This window comes from Lithobates pipiens, unplaced genomic scaffold (genome assembly GCF_037356315.1).
Source record: "Lithobates pipiens isolate NorthernLeopardFrog02 unplaced genomic scaffold, aLitPip1_a1.2 Scaffold_18, whole genome shotgun sequence".
Lineage (NCBI taxonomy): Eukaryota > Metazoa > Chordata > Amphibia > Anura > Ranidae > Lithobates > Lithobates pipiens.
In genome coordinates this window covers 352,091,182-352,111,634 of record NW_027507758.1, presented here as the reverse complement: position 1 = coordinate 352,111,634, position 20,453 = coordinate 352,091,182, and the positions used below count along the sequence as shown (strand labels likewise).

Sequence of the window (20,453 nt, the reverse complement as noted above, 5' to 3'; positions counted from 1 at the left end):
GCTGTCTGTCCATCTGCAACCTCCACTCCCATCTGTATCTAGGGTGACCGCTTGATGTCTGCCAGGGATACGTTGCCATGCTGGTGGGACGCAGACGTGTCGTGTCACTCTGCGGCGCGTGCGCATGATGTCATGACGCACACCGTGAGATCAGAGCTGCTTCCTTCTGGGATGACAGCTATGCAGACCAATTTGATACAGCGTGCAGCATATGATCTGAGCACTGACAGGCTGACCCCCCCACCCCTTCAACCTCTGCAGCAATGCTGGCAGCACTCATATGTCTATTTCCCAAAGACAACCTCTGGATATGAGACTCAGCATGTGCACTCAACTTCTTTGGTCGACCATGGTGAGGCCTGTTCTGAGTGGAACTTGTCCTGTCCTGGATACCGCTGTATGGTCTTGGCCACCATGCTGCAGCTCAGTTACAGGGTCTTGGCAATCTTCTTATAGCCTAGGCCATCTTTATGTAGAGCAACAATTCTTTTTGCAGATCCTCAGAGCTTTTTGCCATGAGGTGCCATGTTGAACTTCCAGTGACCAGAGAGTGAGAGAGTGAGAGCTATAGCAACAAATTTAACATACCTGCTCCCCATTATAAAAAAAAAAGCTCATGCGCTACTATGGGGGAATTTCGTAACCAGTAGGTGCTGCACACACCGTATGAGTCAAACGTAACTCCAAAAAATTAGGAGTGAAAAAAATATTGGTGCTGCTCCCGATTCACACCTGAGACCTTGTAATAGGTCTGTCATACTGTCACGAGCCACATAACACAGGGGAGGAAAATGGCTGATTGGGCCCAATTTTCACTTAGGGGTGTACTCACTTTTGTTGCCAGCAGTTTAGACATTAATGGCTGTGTGTTGAGTTATTTTGATAGGACAGCAAATTTATACTGTTATACAAGCTGTACACTCACTACTTTACATTGTAGCAAAGTGTAATTTCTTCATTGTTGTCACATATTTACAAAAATGTGAGGGGTGTACTCACTTTTGTGAGATACTGTGTGTGTATATATATATATATATATATATATATATATATATATAGATAGATAGATATAGTGGGAGATTAGCTCATGGGGATCCTTTTCTGGGAAAAAAGGTCAGTGTGCAGGCAATTTCTTTAAAATCTGGTGGGTTGCCAGGTTTATTTACCAGAGGTTTGCAAATGAAAACAAACAAGAAAAATAGTAAAGCATATCCTTGCCGTCCGGCGCTAAAATTTATAGCAGTCTTCCTCTCTATAAGGTGTGGGGCTGGTCCCCCTCACCTACAAAACATGTGGTAAAGCGAACCTTCTTTTCAAGTCCAAACAGAGCTCTCTCTCAAATTCCTTTCTGAGTCTCGGGCCAGAGCTATCCTGAGCTCTCTTCCTGCTCATTTAAAGTCCACCAGAGCGTGGACTCAAGTGGATCACCACATTCGGACCGGAAACCAAGCCTGCCACAGAGGCTGGAAAAACCCGGGCCGGATTCCAGTTCAGTCTCTTACAACAGAACGCATGCAAGGTGAAATATACATATTATCCATTACCTCACCTCGCATACTGTCATAATAAATAAATATATATATATATATATATATATATATATATATATATATATATATATATATATATAAATAGAGATATATATATAGAGATATATATACAGTATATATATATATATATATATATATATATATATATATATATATATATATATATATATATATATATATTTATTTATATATGTATATATACCATATTTATCGGCGTATAACACGCACAGGTGTATAACACGCACATTCATTTTAGGAGGGAAGTTTCAGGAAAAAACTTACATTTTAAATAAGGCAGCTAAAATTTAAGTATTGGCATATAACACACACGAGCTATTTGCACCTGATTTTCGTGGTGAAAAAGTTAGTGTTGTACGCCAATAAATACAGTGTATATATATATATATATATATATATATATATATATACACACACACACACACAAATTTTTTGTAAACTAAATGTCATCCATTTAGGGTTTAGATTGACTTTAAGTACATGGGACACCTGCCTTTACACACACATAAACTTTAATGACATCCCAGTCTAAGACCCCATACACACTATTACATTTTCTGCAGATTTTTGTCTTCAGATTTACCAAAACCATATAATATGAGGTCAAATCTTAAGAGTTTCAATTTGTATGCAATCAGGCCGGCCCTCGCACTACATAGTTTTGTTAAATCTGAAGACAAAAATCTTCAGAAAATCTAACAGTGTGTGTAGGGCCTAAGTCTGTAGGGTTCAATATTGAGTTGGCCCACCCTTTGCTGCTATAACAGCTTCAACTCTTTTGGGAAGGCTTTCCACAAGGTTTAAGAGTGTGTCTATGGGAATGTTTGACCATTCTTCCAGAAGCACATTTGTAAGGTCAGGCACTGATGTGGGTGAGAAGACTTGGCTCGCAATCTCTGCTCAAATTCATCCGAAAGGTGTTCTATATATGTTCCTCCACCCCAACTCGCTCATCCGTGTTTTTATGGACCTTGCTTTATGCACTGGTCCAAATAATTTGGTGGAGGGGGGATTATGCTGTGGAGTAGTTTTTTAGGGGTTGGACTTGGCCCCTTAGTTCCAACAAAGGGAACACTTAAGGCGTCAGCATACCAAAACATTTTGGACAATTTCATGCTCCCAACTTTATGGGAACAGTTTGAGAATGGCCCCTTCCTGTTACAACATGACTGTGCACCAGTGCACAAAGCAAGATCCATACAGATATGGATGAGGGAGTTTTAGTTGGAGGAACTTGACTGGCCTGCACCTCGACCCGATAGAACACCTTTGGAATGAATTAGAGCAGAGACTGCGAGCCAGGCCGTCTTATCCCCATCACTGCCTGACCTCACAAATGTGCTTCTGGAAGAATGGTCAAACGTTCCCATAGACACACTCCTAAAGCTTGTGGACAGCCTTCTCAGAAGAGTTAAAGCTGTTATAGCTGCAAAGGGTGGGTTAACTCAATATTGAACCCTATGGACTAAGACTGGGATGCCGTTAAAGTTCATGTGCGTGTAAAGGCAAGTGTCCCAATACTTTTGGTAATAAAGTGTATGTAAATACATATAATATATATATAATATATATATATATATATATATATATATATATATATATATATATATATATATATTAGAGCTGCAACTAACGATTAATTTGTCTGTCGACTAATCTATTGATTATTTTTTCGATTAGTAAACGACTATCCGATTATTTTTATTTTTTTTATTTTTTTATGAATCTAGTGTTTTTTTTTTTTTGATTAGCTAATTAATCCTTTGGATAACCTTGAGAGTATTGTATTGCAGAGTATTGTATTGCATTGCAGAGTATTGTATTGCATTGCAGAGTATTGCAATGCATTGGTGGGCAGAGTATTGTATTGTATTGGCGGGCAGAGTATTGTATTGTATTGGCTGGCATAGTATTGGCAGGCAGAGTATTGTATTGTATTCGCTGGCAGAGTATTGGCGGGCAGAGTATTGTATTGTATTGGCTGGCAGAGTATTGGCGGGCAGAGTATTGTATTGTATTGGCTGGCAGAGTATTGTATTGTCTGGCAGAGTATTGGTGGGCAGAATATTGTATTGGCTGGCAGAGTATTGGCGGGCAGAGTATTGTATTGGCTGGCAGAGTATTGACGGGCAGAGTATTGTACTGTATTGGCTGGCAGAGTATTGGCGGGCAGAGTATTGTATTGGCTGGCAGAGTATTGGCGGGCAGAGTATTGTATTGGCTGGCAGAGTATTGGCGGGCAGAGTATTGTACTGTATTGGCTGGCAGAGTATTGGCGGGCAGAGTATTGTACTGTATTGGCGGGCAGAGAATTGTACTGTATTGGCAGGCAGAGTATTATATTGTATTGGCTGGCAGAGTATTGGCGGGCAGAGTATTGTATTGTATTGCAGCAGAGTATTGTTTTACAGCAGAGTATTGTATTGCATTGCAGAGTATTGTATTGCAGAGTATTGCATTGCAAAGTATTGCATTGCAGAGGCTGGCAGAGTATCTGGCTGGCAGAGTATTGGCTGGGTATGGAGGGATGGCTGCTTCCATCCGACCTCTCCCCTCCACTGTACAGAACAGTACAGAGAGGGGAGAGAGACATGACATGACACCGGTTTGTTTACAAGTGATTGCTCCGTCGGAGCGATCACATTGTAAACGCCTGGGTGTAGAAAGATGGCCGCTGCTTCGGAGCTCTCCTAAGGCCGAGACCGCGGAGCGCTCCGCGGATCGCGGCATGTGCTCTCGGATCACGGATCGGTGACGATCCGTTGCACCCCTAGGGGCGGCGGCATGGAGGGGGAGAAGAGAGGGGGACAGCGGGGGAGAAGAGAGGGGGACGGCGGCACGGCACCACTGTGACGCATCGACGCCCAGAACGCATGTCGACGTATTTTCTTAGTCGACGTAGTCGATTACGTTGACGCGTCGTGGCAGGTCTAATATATATATATATATATATATATATATATATATATATATATATATATATATATATATATATATATATATATATTCACTTTAACTTATTCATTTAACTCGTATTATATAAATGGTGATTGTTATTTAGTTTCTATTATTCTTAAATTCTGCTTTAATTTTTGCATTGTAAAAGTTCCTCATTACTTACTTCAGTAATTCTGGAACACAGCTGATATTGGTAACTTGAGAGTTGAAAGGTGCAGCTACTGATGCTTCTTCTTCAGATAAAGATATCCCTGCATTAGCCATTTTCAAAGCCTGTAAAAAAAAAAAATTCAAGTTATATGCAACCACTGCTTATGTTTACAATCTAGCCTGAGCTATAGCCATTCTGCTGAAAAATACCCTATTACAAATATCCTGGTATTTATTTCACATTATTTTCTAACCCTTTTAAAAGAAAAGTAGGGTGTCACTGGTCCCACTATAATATGACCTGTGGCTATTGGTCTGGAGGCTTCATTCCACCCATGTCTCCTTCTTGCACCCTCTGGCATTATCTCAAGTCTTTTTATCTTACAGAACTGCACCAACATGTCATCCTTTGCTCCCATGCCCTATAGTTACTTAGTGAACTTCTCCCTGGGTTCCCTTGCCCACAAGAGGTAAATTGTATAAATTGGATCTTCTTACTGCAGTTAGAGAAATTCATGGACAAAGCATTCTAGTATCTATGCATACATTAAACATTAACATCTCATAAGAGCAAATGTCAAAAGTTTATAGTTTTCAATAATTTTAAATCTTCCACTTTAATTAAAATATTTCTTGGTGGTCCTTCCTTCAAAGCCCTTGTTCTATTACTTCCTGTTATAAAAATTACAATTGTCTCCCAACTGAGCTACTTTGTTTTCAGTCTGTTAGCTGAGCCAACATGCATTGGGCATGACTGGTCCATCATTGACACTATTGCCGCGTACACACGATCAGACTTTCCGGCAGACTTGGTCTGGTGGACCGGGATCCGTCGGACAATTCGATCGTGTGTGGGCTCCAGCTGAATTTTTTTTCCCAAAAGTCTGACGGACCAAGAAATAAAACATGTTTCAAATCTATTCGACAGACTAAAAAATCGGGAAAACCGTTCACCTGTGTGCTAGTCCGACGGACCAAATACGACGCAAGGGCAGCTATTGGATACTGGCTATTGAACATCCTTGTTTAGTCTCATTTACGTCATCACATTCAAAATGAACGGACTTTCGAACGGACTTAGTCTGGTCGTTTGTGGCCAAGTCCGCTCGTTCAGAAAGTCCATCGGGAAGACCGTCGGACCTAGTCCGTCGAAAAGTCCGGTCGTGTGTTTGCGGCATATCAGGTAGCCATTCCAAAGCAATAATGTGCAGCTGATGCTGGAGTAAGTCAGTGTAGACAAGAAATGTTGAAAAGAGGCTAGAGATCAATAGCACTGACATGTAAAAAGGGATTTAAAAAGGTGAAAACTTATGAAAAAGAATAAAAAAAAATGTTAATTAGTTATTATGCACAAATTTTTTGTAAACTAAATGTCATCCATTTAGGGTTTAGATCGACTTTAAGTACATTTGAAACACATGCTGCACTGATGGCATCCTATCTGTTAGGTGTAAATATGTACAAAAATAAATCAAGAAAGGCTACTTACTGCACAGTCATTGGCTCCGTCACCACACATTCCCACATAATAACTAGGTGGAAAAAAAAATCTTATCACATGATCAGAATCAACATGAGGGCCTTATTTACCAAAAAAAGCATTTGTGATACTATGCTGAACATAGCATAGTAAAAAGGGGCAGCCACAGAAAGCATCTACAAGTTATGTTTTTTTTTTGGGGGGGGGGGGGCGTTTTTGTATTCGGCCAACACTGAGCAATTCAGTCCAATGCACAAGGTGTGAATGGGCTTTAATTTTCATGCAGAACCAGGTTAGCAAAAATAAAAGGTTCTGCAGATGAATGATCTGGCAACTATGCCTATAGAGTTTGGATTCACATCAGCTCACGTTGATGCACATTAAATGCATTTGAGTTGACATCCTTATTTTTTGCATTCAATGATGCACACTTTTTAACAAGTTGCATTGATGTGCAGTTCATTAAATGCATTTGAGTTGACATCCTTATTTTATGCATTGCAATGATGCACACTTTTTAACAAGTTGCATTGATGTGCAGTTTTTTGTTTACAGCAGAATACATTACTTTCCATTTCAAATGCATTGCAACATGCTGTGATGCAATGTACCTCATTGCAGCTTGCCGAGCTGTGGTTAAATGCAGCTCATTCCTCTTTTACAAAATGCACACCATTAAACTAGAAAAGTGTTTTGGCTTGTTATTGCCTTGGGTCTGTGTTCGGCAACACAGCCCAACACAACCCAACACATGAAGTGAGAACGGGCTTCAATAGCAGCTTTGTTTCACAATAATATGGTTGGCAAAAAAAGGTTAGATCCTGGTTGGCAAAAAAAGGTTAGAGCCTAGGGCATCATGGTTAGAGCATTTTTCCTGTGTGCCTAGGGCATCATGAATGCTTACATAGAACTGTTCCACATATAGCTTGTTTTACTAAGATAACATTTTTTGATAACGCAAACAGCAATATGCAATTGCAAATACCTAGAGGATCCTGTGAAATTCCTATTTCAGAGATATAGTTTAGTAAACTTAAGTCATGATTGCTATGGGTTAGCACATATCACTCATCCTTTCATGTGCTCTGCTCAACAGAGATCTCGGTGCCTGTCCCAATATTGTCAGCCTATGGTACTTTGGTACTCTAAAACGTTGCTTTGATATGCTAATTTCATTCTCCATGGATCTCCAAATTCACAGACTTTTTTTTTTTTACATATGATAGTTAAAGTCTGAGCCTCTGCTCATTTGGTGCCATAGGACCATTAATCTGTGTGTCTCTTTGGCCATGCTTGCAGTTAGCTGAGCCTTGAGAATTTAAGTGGGACCCCTACTGAACTTGACTTCCATGTTACTGGGCAGCTGGTATATATGGTGGCTCTTATTACTATTACAAAAAGATTCCTAAATGTGAGACTTCTTATTTTTTTTTTTTTTCTATAGAATATTATACTTACTCAAGTTTCCGAAATTCATCTATTATTGTTGACTTCTGTCCTGGGGACATTCGAGCATATATTGTTCCATTCATCAGTATCTGTGCAACACCAATATATGATAATATTAAAATCTTTGAAGAGTTCTTTTATCCTATCCCTCGTCAATTGAAGGACACATGACTTTTTACACTATCATGATTATACTTCAGCATCCAGGAAAAATGGATACTAACATCAAAAGAAAAACACTTCAATACCCAGCCATAGTAAAATGACGTCCTTGACTTGGAGGGGGGGGGGGGGGTGGTATCTGAATGTTGCCTGCAGCTAGAGGCATCATTCAGGTATCATTCTTTGTAACTGGCGATTCTGTGCACGATAAGAATGATCATAGTGGCAGTTCCACCACTTGATTATTCTTATAGGTGATGGGAGGGGACATCCCCCCTCCTGCCATCATCCGGTGCTTCTCCGGGCTCTCCCGTGCCATCGGGGGCCCGGAGAAAGAATCGGCCAGCGCAGAATAAGGACGATAGAGATTTCTGGTGATGAGATGGTCTCCAGTCATCTCTATGACCGTCGGAGGCCTGGGAGTGACCTTATGACATCACACCCGGGTACCCGGAGATAAAAAAAGCCGCGATCACGGCTGTCAGCATCAGAGCGGTGAATTCTTTTTTCCCAATTTTATGCTTCCCAGCCCAGAGGGGAGATGTGGGATCTTATTAACCCCTCATCTCTCCATAAAGAGGACCTGTCATGTAGATTCCTATTACAAGGGATGTTTACATTCCTTGTAATAGGAATAAAAGGGATTAAAAAAAATGTAAAAAAAAGTTTAAAAATCAAAAAATTAAGTAAAATAAAAAAATAAATGATAAAAAAAATGTAAAATGCCCCTGTCCCCGGTAGCTCACTCTCAGAAGCGAACGCACACGTAAGTCCCACCCACATATGTAAACACCGCTCAAACCACACATGTGAGGTATCACTGCGTGTGTTAGAATGTGTGCAGCAATTCTAGCACTAGATCTCCTCTGTAACTCTAAACTGGTAACCTGCAAAAACCAGTCAAATTTTTAAGTAATAAAGTTTGGCGACATTCCATGATTGTGCGCAATTTTAAAGCGGGATATGTTAGGTATCTATTTACTCTGTGTAATATCATCTTTTTATACAAAAAAATTGGGCTAACTTTACTGTTTTGCTATTTTTTTAATTCATGAAACCGCCATTTTATTCCCTAGGGTGTCTGCTAAAAAAAAACATATTTTTACATGTAGAGAAAAATTGGAAAATTTGGCAGGGGAATCCAATATATAAGGGCACCTCATCCCAAAATTAGATTAGTAATTTTGTAGAGCAGTTTGGAAGGATGGGAATTATTACGGTGCCTGTCAGTCAAACAAAAACCAAATAATTCTAAAGAAACAAACTATATATAAAGACAAAAACAGGGGTTTTATTTATTACAAAAGTGATAATCAGAGTATACATACAAAATACAAAAGACAATAAAGTTAAAATAATAATATTAAATATTTTAACTTTATTGTCTTTTTGTATTTTGTATGTATACTCTGATTATCACTTGTGTAATAAATAAAACCCCTGTTTTTGTCTTTATATATAGTTTGTTTCTTTAGAATTATTTGTTTTTTGTTTGACTGACAGGCACCGTAATAATCCCCATCCTTCCAAACTGCTCTACAAAATTACTAATATATTTTTACATGAAGGGGAGAAGTGCCAGAATAGGCCCGGTATTTTAACCAGTGCAAGATAACCCTGCCTGTAATCATCATGGCTGTTTTTTACCAGTGTCACAGGAGAGTGGATATGTATTTTTCAGCTCAGCTGGTCTCTCTTAGATAGTAGAAAATGTGTTCATGCTGGATATGTTAAATCCTGAAGTCACTCTAGTCAGCCAACAGGCACAGATTTTCCCCAGTTTTATACTGCCGTTCTCTCTGCAACAGCCTTGAATTTCTGGAAATGTTCCCAGTCATCTACAGGCACTTCTGGAGTCTGGACAGATATAGAAATCCTGGACAGCTCTCTAGTGAATCAAGCAGTGCATATTCCCAGTTCACTAACTAAACTAATGTTCCCTCTGTGACAGGTCTGCAGTCAGTATTGACTATCCGTCCTTGTTCACACAGGACTAGGGATTCCTTATGGATTTATTGATCTAGAGTTGAGTCAGTTTTCAAGTTACCCTGTCGCTGGAGACTCACTTTCGTGAGTGGAAGCATCAGGCAAATGCTGTGTTGCAGATTCTTCCATTAAATTGTATCTGACACCGTCTGAGGCAGTATTGTCAGAAATAGGCTGTTAGGTGGGTACTATGTAAAAGCCATTTTTTCTTTCATTCCCTGGGTCTAAAAGTATAACTAAAGGCAAACTTTATTTTTGTTTTTTTATAGCATGAAGAAGGATTAAAACAATTGTGAGGTTTTTATTGCTGTCTGTGCTCCTGTTAACCTGGTAACATTAAGGGCCGGTTCACACAGCGAGGCGCGGCGAGGCGTCTCCGACTTGCCTCGCCGCGACCTGCGGGGACCTCAGCGGCGACTTGCAGAGGACTTCTGTATAGAAGTCAATGCAAGTCGCCCCTGAAGTCGCCCAGAAGTAGTACAGGAACCTTTTTTCTGAGTCGGAGCGACTCGAGTCACTCCTCTCAGAACGGTTCCATTGTACAGAACGGGGGCGACTTGCGGGAGCGAGGCGAGTCGTGTCGCCTCGCCTCGCATCGCCTCACTGTGTGAACCGGCCCTCACCCTTTCTATTTATCCTGTTTACTGTTATCAAGAGTAAAATGCAGATACTAGTTCTGGTGACCCCAGTGAGAACCAAAGATTCCCTCACTTTGGAGGGATTTCCTCTCACTTCCAGTGGCTATGGGATAAGGAGTGAAGGGAAGTCTTCCCAATAGGTTATAACCCTCCCTTAAGATGGCCATACATGGATGTAATTCCGAAATAATTTTTGTTCAAACTTCGCACCACCATCAAAGGCCGATTTTCATGTGGCCATCAAATTTGAGGGGTCGGCATATTGGATTTTTTTTTTATAATTAACAAATTTCTAATCAATGATGCAAGAAATATAATCGAAAAAGAAATGTGCATGAACTGTGACCTGGAAAGAAAACAACATTTCCAGCCACAAAATCAATGGTGTCAACATCAGATCACAAAACACACAGAATTCGACCCATTTATGGCCTGCATTATTCTACCTAGAATTAAAAAGTTTTGCCTTCATTTAAAACAGCATTTTCGATCTAGGAATTGATTGCAAAAAGATCCAGTTGCTAGTTTATAATCTTACTGGGATCTGGGGAGTCAGTTCGTATGACTCATGAAGGATCACATTGGGTGTTATTTTCACATAATTGATCGACATGCAAGATATCACTGAGTGTCACAGTTATTTTTTGTATTGATGAACTTTTATATATATATTTTGATATTTTTATATTTTTTGTCATATGTTTGAAGCACTATGATGATGGACTTTTTTTCATACATTCATATCATGAAAATTATTGTATGTGTTATAGATTATCTATTTTGAGCACTTTTACACTGTATTGTATCATTGTATTGTATTTGGAATTTATTTGTAAGGTCATATCTATGGTCATCTTTTTCACTGGAAATAATTTCGAGGTGTTATTCATAGTTGTTTAGGATCAGCACTGGTTTCCTTTTCTTCTTTTCTAGTTTCATTTTTAGTCTTTGGCAAAAATTATGGTAGCTTGAGATCTATAGTTTAATTTTAATTCCATTGCATTCCCCATATCTTAGTTCCTATTTAGGATCTTTGGCACTGTGTTCTATCATATATATATATATATATATATATATATATATATATATGCTGACTTTTTATATTGACTTTTTATATTCACATACCTTTGGTAACAAGTCATAAAAGTGTTTTTCCAGATTTTCATAGGTCTTTCCACTGAGTGAAAAATGGTAATCATTGTTCTGCCTTTTACCATCCAGAATGTTTTCAATATCTATGGAGATATCCTGTTTACAGAATGATCAAATTATATAATTCAGTATTTGGTTATTAGTTTTAAAATAAAGAATACAGGTATTAAAACCAAAACAAACAATGCAATATATTGCAGCATACGGATCCTTAGATGTGGTGACTGTATTTATTAGCTACACTTCCTGTCTTAGGGTGTCTCTACTTCACTGGAGGAACAACAGAGACACCCTTGGGCAGTAGCATTGTCATTCTGGGGAAAGATACACTAGATGTGGATGTACTTGACTAAAAAATTAAAGCCAAACTTTAGCTATCACTGTTTAAAAAGTTACAGCAGCATTTCCTTTCTTTCTTTTTGAGATAAAGGTTTTACACACATGAAAAAAAGCTTACCATTGTTAGTACCCCTGACATTGTTAAGTGTTTTTTGTCAATCCTCTAACTTGCACTTTTTTTAAGTAGATTTATTGGCCAGATCAATACGGGTAAACAAAGGAAAAATGCAGCCACTGCATCCAATAACTTTTGTGGGGGTTTTAATACTGCTATAACTGATAATAAAGGGTAAGGGAAAAATAACACGCTATAAACCTTGAGACATTGCAAACAATTAAATTAGATAGAAAAAACAGTTTATATTACAACATGAAGGGGCCAGATTGATGTAACATGTTTAGAACTATTTAAATGTGTTCACAGTACATGAGAATTGTGAAGTGCAAAGTTTGTTCACCGTATATAAAAATTGTGAATGACAACATCACCGTAATAATATGTTAACGAGAGATTTACATTAGTATCTTTTTCATCCGTGGGATACTCCAGAAGTTTAAAGGTGACAGATGCTGGAGAAAAGCCATCAGGTTTACAAGCTTCCACCAGGATTACTTTGCTGTCATCAGGAATCATGCCACATTTTTTTGCAACCGTTGTTGCTGTTTGTATATTGTCACCTGGGAACAAGAAGAAATATTTGGTAAAATGTGTTATTTAAATATTTTGTATGGCATTTTTTTTATTTATTGAGATTTGAACAGAGATTAAAAACAACAACAAGATCATGTGGTATCTTATAAAACCAGCTTAAAACAATCAATTGTCCACGCAATGCACAGGATAAAGTTACATAACAGGGAGCAGTTTGGGGCAACATCAGAATAAAAGGGAAATTCATGGTTACTGGTGAGTCTATGGACAAACATTGTTTGTGTCTTGAGAGAAAGTTCATTTGCTCGATATTTCTATGGAATAGTTTGATATGACTTCTGTTTTCTATACCAGGGTTTCTCAGCCAGGTTTTCTCCAGAGGTGGCTAAAGCCCCGTACACACGAGAGGACTTATGTCCGACAGACCTCCAAAGGAGTTCCGCCGGAGTTCCGACGGAGTTCTGGCGGACTTTTCGACCGAACGGACTTGGACACACACCATCACACCAAACTCCGACGGAGTCGAACGTGATGACGTACGACTGGATTCGAATAAGGAAGTTCATAGCCAGTAGCCAATAGCTGCCCTAGCGTCGGTTTTAGTCCGTCGGAGTAGCATACACACGAGCGGATTTTTCGAAGGGGACCGGGTCCGGCGGAGTTCCGTCGGGAAAATTTGATGGATGCTTAATTTCTAAAGTCCGTCAGACTTTTGCGAAGCTAAAGTCCGTTGCAGCCCACACACGATCGGATAGTCTGACGGACTCGGTCTGACGGACTTTGGATGTTGAAAAGTCCGCTCGTGTGTACAGGGCTTTAGGGTTCCTTGAGCAATGAACAATTCTTTCCTCTCAGATAAATTCCCACTGACAACATTGATCTTTGTAAGTATCTGTAAGGGGGTGACCATCACACTAATAAACCAGGAGTTGTAGATATAGTCATTTTTAGCAGGGGTTCCCTGAGACCAAAAAGTTATTTCAATGGTTCCTCTGTGTTGAAAAGATTGAGAAAGGCTGTCCTATACAAAAAGATTTGCATTAATTACCTGCATCCAGACAGACATATTTGGTGGCCCTGGGTCCTTTCACATCTAGAGAATACATTTCTTAGTAAAAAAAAAAATATATATATATATATATATATATATATATATATATATATATATATATATTGTGACAGAGCGAGGCTCTGTCCTTATGAAATCGGAGGAAAAAGAGACAGAGTTTGCATAGCTCCAGCCCTGTGTCCAGGTTTTGATGATAACGAGCAGGGTGTGTGCCCAGCTGCACACAGGCCATATAATGAAGGGCTGTTGGGAATGGAGTGTGGAGGATGGTGGAGTAGCTTGCTGCTGTGCATGTCCAAAGAGCCCAAAACTGTGTGCGTGGAAGGGTTGAAGCTGTGTGCGTCCAAAGAGCCCAAAGCTGTGTGCGTTGAAAGGTTGAAGCTGTGTGCGTCCAAGGAGCCTAAGACTGTGTGTATCCAAGCAGCTCGTTTGAGGGGCAAGTACTTATAGCAGCACTACTGCTGAAGAGTAGCCAGGTGGGCTAGCATTTTTCATTTGGATTGTGTGTATTTAATTTAAGATTGGACCCCTGCGTGGGATTCCTGGATGGACTATTTTGTTTTTCCTTTTAATAAACGTGGGCTACCAGGCCCTTAACTATAAACGCCTGCCTGATGTGGACTGAAAAATGCCTCTAACCACTTGAGCTAAACACCCCAATGTAACAAGTGGTGTTCGAATGCGGGCAAAAGATGGTGGAATCTGGGTCCTTGCTCTACAGTAAGTCGCATCAGGAACTACTGCTAACTGTGGAAGTGCAGCCAGGCAAAAGGCATTGCGTGTTGCAGGTGGTGTACCTGTGAATGAAAAGTACATTTTTTTTTTCCTTGCTATGAACTGTTTGTGTGCATGAGACAGCACAATCTGTGTGTGCAGCTGAGGAGAGCTTCCACGAAGAGAAAAGCAACTTGCTTTAAAGTGACAGCGTTACATTTTTTTTTTTGCTGGAAGGCGCAAAAGTCTGGTGGAGAGACTGCAAAGATGAAGCAAGGGTTTGAGCCTGCTGCAGAGTATTGCAGACTGTTTTTTGCTACACCAACCCCAGTTAAAGGGGACGTGCATATTGTTGCCCCTGACAACGCTGGTGCAAGCAGGCCAGCTATCAATGTGCAGAAGCCTAATTTTAAGTGGATGCAATTGGGGAAGCCCTGTTAAGGCTCTGAAACAAGAGCGCTGTTTGCGGTGCAGAGAGTGGGGTCATGTTGTCGCCACATGCCCATTGTCTCTGTCTCCAATACAAAGTGGCACGGCCGGACAAAGGTCTGCAAAAATGTTTAGGAAACCTGATTTGAGTCCCAGGAGTGCCCAAAAGGTGGATCAGAAGTTCAATAAGTATGTGGTTGCCCGTAGCAACCGTGGTAATGTGAAGGCTGCAGACGACCACGTGAGAAAAGTATGGCCTGCAGAGGATTGTGGCAAGGTGAAAGCAACAATGCTTCAAGGAGTGCAAAATCACTGCATTTGGGAGAGTCAAAGTACAGCTGGAAGAGTGCCATCTCCCTTGGCAACAGGAGATGGAGTGTTAACCGGAAGGAGGAGCTACAGTGGAGAGTTGGAACGGCGTCCCACTAAAGATATGTGCAGAAATGTACCATGCCTGGAATGTGGTCAACGGGGGCATGGTATTTTTTCTTGTCCCAGGTTATGGAACATGCCTGGAGATGTAGTTACTGGGCAGAAGTCTTTGTCCGCAAGCCTAGATTTTTGTGCAAACATGTTGTCAGTCACCTCTGGCAACAGTGAGGAAGTACCTGTTGTGCTTGCAGGGGGTGCTAAGGAGTCAGAAGTGGCTGCTGCAGTTTCGCTCCATGGCCACCAGGGAGAGTTGGCCAGTAAAAGCGTGATAAAGGAGAGACAACGTACTCAAATGAAGCCAGAGTTACCTGCTACAGATTATGGTAAGACTGTTGCAGTTTGTGGGACTGATCCCAGTGAAGTGGGAGTATATCCGGCTGGAAGATCAGCAGAAGGTGTAAAAATGGACTTGCTGCAGTGTGCTACCCTGAGTAGTGGGGAGACACAGGTTGAAGCTCAACCTGCAGCAAGGTTAAGAACTCAAAAAGACTGGACTCTGTGTGTGCCTGGTGTAATCCACCAGAGTGCTGGAAGTGGTAACCTAGGGGTGACCAATACAGTTTGTATGCCATGTTCCCTAGTGACTGGTGCTACAGAGATGCCCAGGGAAACCTACCAGGAGCCCGCAGGGGTGAGGCACGTTGTTTCCCAGGACAACTGTGAAGCCGCCCTAATAGCCAAAATAATGCCTTTGGAGAGGAAGGGTGGTGTGCTGAGCGGTACACGGGGTGTTGAGTGTACTGACCAAAAACAGCCTGTTAAAGCTAATAATACTGCTATGTCTATGAATGCTGATGTTAAAGGTATTGCCGATGATAAATGTACTTATTCTGATTTGTTCAAAAGTAATGAGGAAAGAGTAATGTCTCCCTTGGCAACCAGACGCAGAGCCACAGGGTTGTCCATGGAAGTCTCAGGGGCCCTCCATGCGTTTGAGCCAGAGATTTTCCAGGACAGCACTGAATTTGCTCTGGTGGAACAGACTGGGTCTACACCATGCAGTGATAGTTTGTGTGAGCAGTCTGTTTATCATATGTGTAACCCAGTTGGTAAAGGGTTAAGTCCACTGGCCAAAGCTGAAGGTACACAGCTGAGTGTGCTTGTGCCCCAGAAGCAAGGTGGTGATGGTGTATTGCAGCCTGCCTTGTTTGATGAAGCATTAGCAAAGAGTAAAAGCATGTTGTCAAAATGCGATTTATATAGAACTGACAAAGGTACTGATTGTGCTGCAGAATCCCAGATGCCTCCTAAAGCAGATGATGAGGTACTGCTGAGCCCTCATTATGGAAGCACAATGGATTGGGACAGTTTGGCCAAACAATTACTAGCCATGTTAGACAAGGCTATGTTGAGTGACAGGGGTCTGAATACAACAACTGCTATGCCAGACAGGGAGTTTGCAGAGCGACCGATGGTTGAGGGTGTGTTGGTCACTGCAAGGGATGTTTCCCTCCTGTCGGAAGGACCAGATCAGGGCGTATGCATGGCAGATGTGGTGCTCACAACCCAGCCGCTAAATGTCAAGTGTCAAGGTGACACGGTAATACATTTTGACTTGCAGAGGCTTATTGGTGAGTTAGAGGGGATGAGTGGGAGACATGCATCTAACAGTGTTCCAGAGGAGCATCAGGTTGTGATGGATACCTCCAGTGAGGTGGAGGCCCCCTTAAATGTCGTGGCCCCTCACGCTGAAGTGAATGAGCCCCTCTATGTCTCTGATAAGGGAAAAGTCCCCAAAAATGTTTTACATATTGATGTGGAGTGTGTAGAATTTACAGATATGCTAGTAGAACTACTTGAACTGATGAGAGCACATACCTTGTACACCTGGGTGCCTCTGTTACAATCAGATGTGGTAATGCTGCATGGTACCAAAGGGTGGAGCCAGGTAATGCAAGCTGTGCTGGGTAACATTAATCAAAAGTGGAACTGGGTGGTATGGTGCTTAATAGTCTGGAAAGTGATCTCACCGTTCCCTGTGAGAGTGCTTCCGGATACGGTTCAGTACGGAAGGCGCTCTAGGGGGCTTCTGGAGACATCAGAGGTCTCTCCGCCTGATGCAGTGATAGACATGCCTGCTGGTGCAGTCCGAGGTGCGGCTGAGCAGGGTATAGTAAATGGTGTGGATACTGCCTCACCCGCTAGACCTCGTAAGAAAGAAGGGCCAGATATGGACACGGCAAAAGCAGAGATTCTGTCTATCACCTGCAGAGAGGTACAAGTATGGGTACCCGGAGACGCTCTCAAATATAGTATGGAGAGGAACAAAAATTGTGACATGGAAAAGTGTGAGCTGGCAAAGATTGGTACTGGTGAAAATAGGTCATGCGTTGTTCAATGTCAATTGTTAGGACAATTGCCCACAGAGATTTGGACAACAGGTGAAGTGAAGCCTTGTGAAGATACTATAGGGGATAGCTGCTCACCTGTGTGTTGTCCCTCCTTGGGCCTGGCCCTAACAAATCCCGAGCAAGAAAGAACTGATGGTATTGGTAATTGGAGAAATGGTGGTATATTACTGAAGGTTGGTGTAAATAATGGCCTTGATATGAACATAAATAATTTCTTGGAAAATGAGCGTGATACACAGATGTTAAGCTCTGGGGAGTTGGTGGTCAAGGGTAAAGGTAAAGGAGTTGGTAAACCCAAGAGACCTGTTGTGATGGGGAAAACCAGTACCAGTGAGGGAAAAGGTAGTTCCTCATCAGGTGTATTGTCTGAAGCAGGTTCCCTACGGAATCTGGAAACAGAGTTGAAAGGAAGTAGCAGGAAAGGCGGTGGGCCACCAGAAAATAAATGGGAGCTCAGGAACCCCAAGAACAGAGGAAGTAGGCTGTGGATACAGAACTGTAGGACCCCGTTGCGTTTCCAGGGTAAGGCGTGCCTGGAAGCACACCCGGAAAAAAGGTTGGGCCTACGTGGCTGACAGCCAGCACAGAGGTGTCCCAACCATCATGATGGGTGCTGGTGTTCCTCCCTCCGGATCGAAACAAAGGGGGGGGATATGTGACAGAGCGAGGCTCTGTCCTTATGAAATCAGAGGAAAAAGAGACAGAGTTTGCATATCTCCAGCCCTGTGTCCAGGTCTTGATGATAACGAGCAGGGTGTGTGCCCAGCTGCACACAGGCCATATAATGAAGGGCTGTTGGGAATGGAGTGTGGAGGATGGTGGAGTAGCTTGCTGCTGTGCATGTCCAAAGAGCCCAACGCTATGTCCGTGGAAGGGTTGAAGCTGTGTGCATCCAAGGAGCCTAAGACTGTGTGTATCCAAGCAGCTCGTTTGAGGGGCAAGTACTTATAGCAGCACTACTGCTGAAGAGTAGCCAGGTGGGCTAGCCTTTTTCATTTGGATTGTGTGTATTTAATTTAAGATTGGACCCCTGCGTGGGATTCCTGGATGGACTATTTTGTTTTTCCTTTTAATAAACGTGGGCTACCAGGCCCTTAACTATAAACGCCTGCTTGATGTGGACTGAAAAATGCCTCTAACCACTTGAGCTAAACACCCCAATGTCACAATATATATATATATATATATATATATATATATATATATATATATATATATATATATATCTTAGATCTCTTTGATTGATAAGATAGTGGTATGTAATTTGTCATTTCCAACATACACAGACCTGGGTCTAGAATATTGGGGAAGGAAAATGATTTTGCAATGAAGTCAAAAACGTTTCCAGAAAGCCTGGATATAGTGGTATTTGCACATATTGCTACACCATATGGAAAAAATATGCTTCAGTCGGGCACTACATGAAACAAGTGACCTAAGACCTATAACGTGAAGCCTGACAGGTGTATGATAGATTTGGTGGAATAATTTAAGTTAGGTAGCCTTGTCTTTATATGAGATTACCGAATACATGTTGGTTTCTTTCAATTTCTGCCAACTATCTTGAGTTGGGGTGCAGAGTCACTTAACCCACTTGTCCTGTGCCTTATGGTATTTTTTTTAGAGAGAAAAAGTCCAGCATAATATTTGGATGTAAGTTTTGTAGGATCACATTCAAGGAGTTTGTGTCCATGCAGGAAAAGACAGAATGGAATCTGACATGCTAGTTTGAGAATTAGTAACATGTTTAGGTTGTATTTTGCCAAAAATATCAAATGACGTGTATAAGGGAGAGTTACAGAGTCTGTCATCTTTAAAGTGACCTGCAAGGAAGTGATTGTGGAGGTATTTAAGTGTTTTTTTTTTTACACAAGTGATTTGCATTTAGTAGGGTCAAAAGTGGGATTGTTCCATATGTAGAACATGGTAGAAGTTTTGGTCCAATCATCAAGCAGGGTAAAGTTTTTATGAGCTTGCATGAATTTTAATGACTGCAAACATTCTGATAACTGCTGTCCTAGGCACTGAGGGATCAGGATTTTTATATACTATACTAATTAAAAATCTCAAAAGTAACCCAATCATGCCACCTGTAGCCTTATGAGTTTATGTGAAATCTCCATTAATACCCGTACAATATTGTAATTAGAAATATATTTCCCTTAGAGGGAAATATATATTTAAAGTATTGAGTGTTGTGTAGGTGTTTTCTGTAATTAGTTCAACTTCAAAGCTTGGCCTTTTGTTTTCCCAGATAACATCTCACCTGGGAAGTAAACAACAGCTTTCTTTGACTCGTCCAATCAGGCTGTTCCCAATATACATTTACTAGGTACAGTGACCAATTAGGGAGAATTATATTAGCCACACTACAGAAAGTAGGGGGGGATATAATGCTTTGTGAGCAAGCCAACTCACTCTGGTGTGGGAGCACATGGCAGTCACCATGGGCTGACCTGAAGTTAACAGGTAATCTAACTCTGAACTTGCACCTTCTATTGTATTGTAAATATGATTCTGTGAGTAATTTGTAAATATCATGTAAGCCAGGGGACCTACACTTTATATTGTGATGTAAATACTGTCTGGTGTGTAATTGTATATATTATGTAACCCTATAAATAAATGTGTATTGCTGATTGAACTACCTCTTTTGTACAAGATCTCTCAGATCTAGATATGTATATGTCCATACTACTACAATGATTGAGGTGTATGCACATAATCATAAATAATAGTCAACAAATGGCGACCACGAAGGGACAAGAAAAATTGGTGGTCTCTTTCAGCAATATCTCAAGGGGTTGCAATATCTACATAAGGCTACACACCTTCATTCATGAATTGCGACTAATTGAGAGTCCAAATAATAATGATAAAAGTCAGAAAAGGTAAGTCCTTCTGCTCCTTAGGTAATTGTAATG

The 20,453-nt window shown here is 41.0% G+C and overlaps 1 protein-coding gene across 1 annotated transcript in view; it reads right to left on the bottom strand.

Annotated features, from left to right (window-relative positions):
- The window catches only part of LOC143988153 (putative cation-transporting ATPase 13A4), a 171,517-nt gene that overhangs the window by 39,648 nt on the left and 111,416 nt on the right, over positions 1-20,453 (bottom strand). Inside the window, exons 19-23 of the mRNA XM_077487482.1 lie at positions 12,400-12,560; positions 11,517-11,639; positions 7,615-7,694; positions 6,166-6,208; positions 4,690-4,799 (exon numbers count right to left, since the gene is read on the bottom strand). Of these exons, the coding sequence (XP_077343608.1) occupies positions 4,690-4,799; positions 6,166-6,208; positions 7,615-7,694; positions 11,517-11,639; positions 12,400-12,560 (517 nt within the window). The remainder of the gene's footprint in view (positions 1-4,689; positions 4,800-6,165; positions 6,209-7,614; positions 7,695-11,516; positions 11,640-12,399; positions 12,561-20,453) is intronic.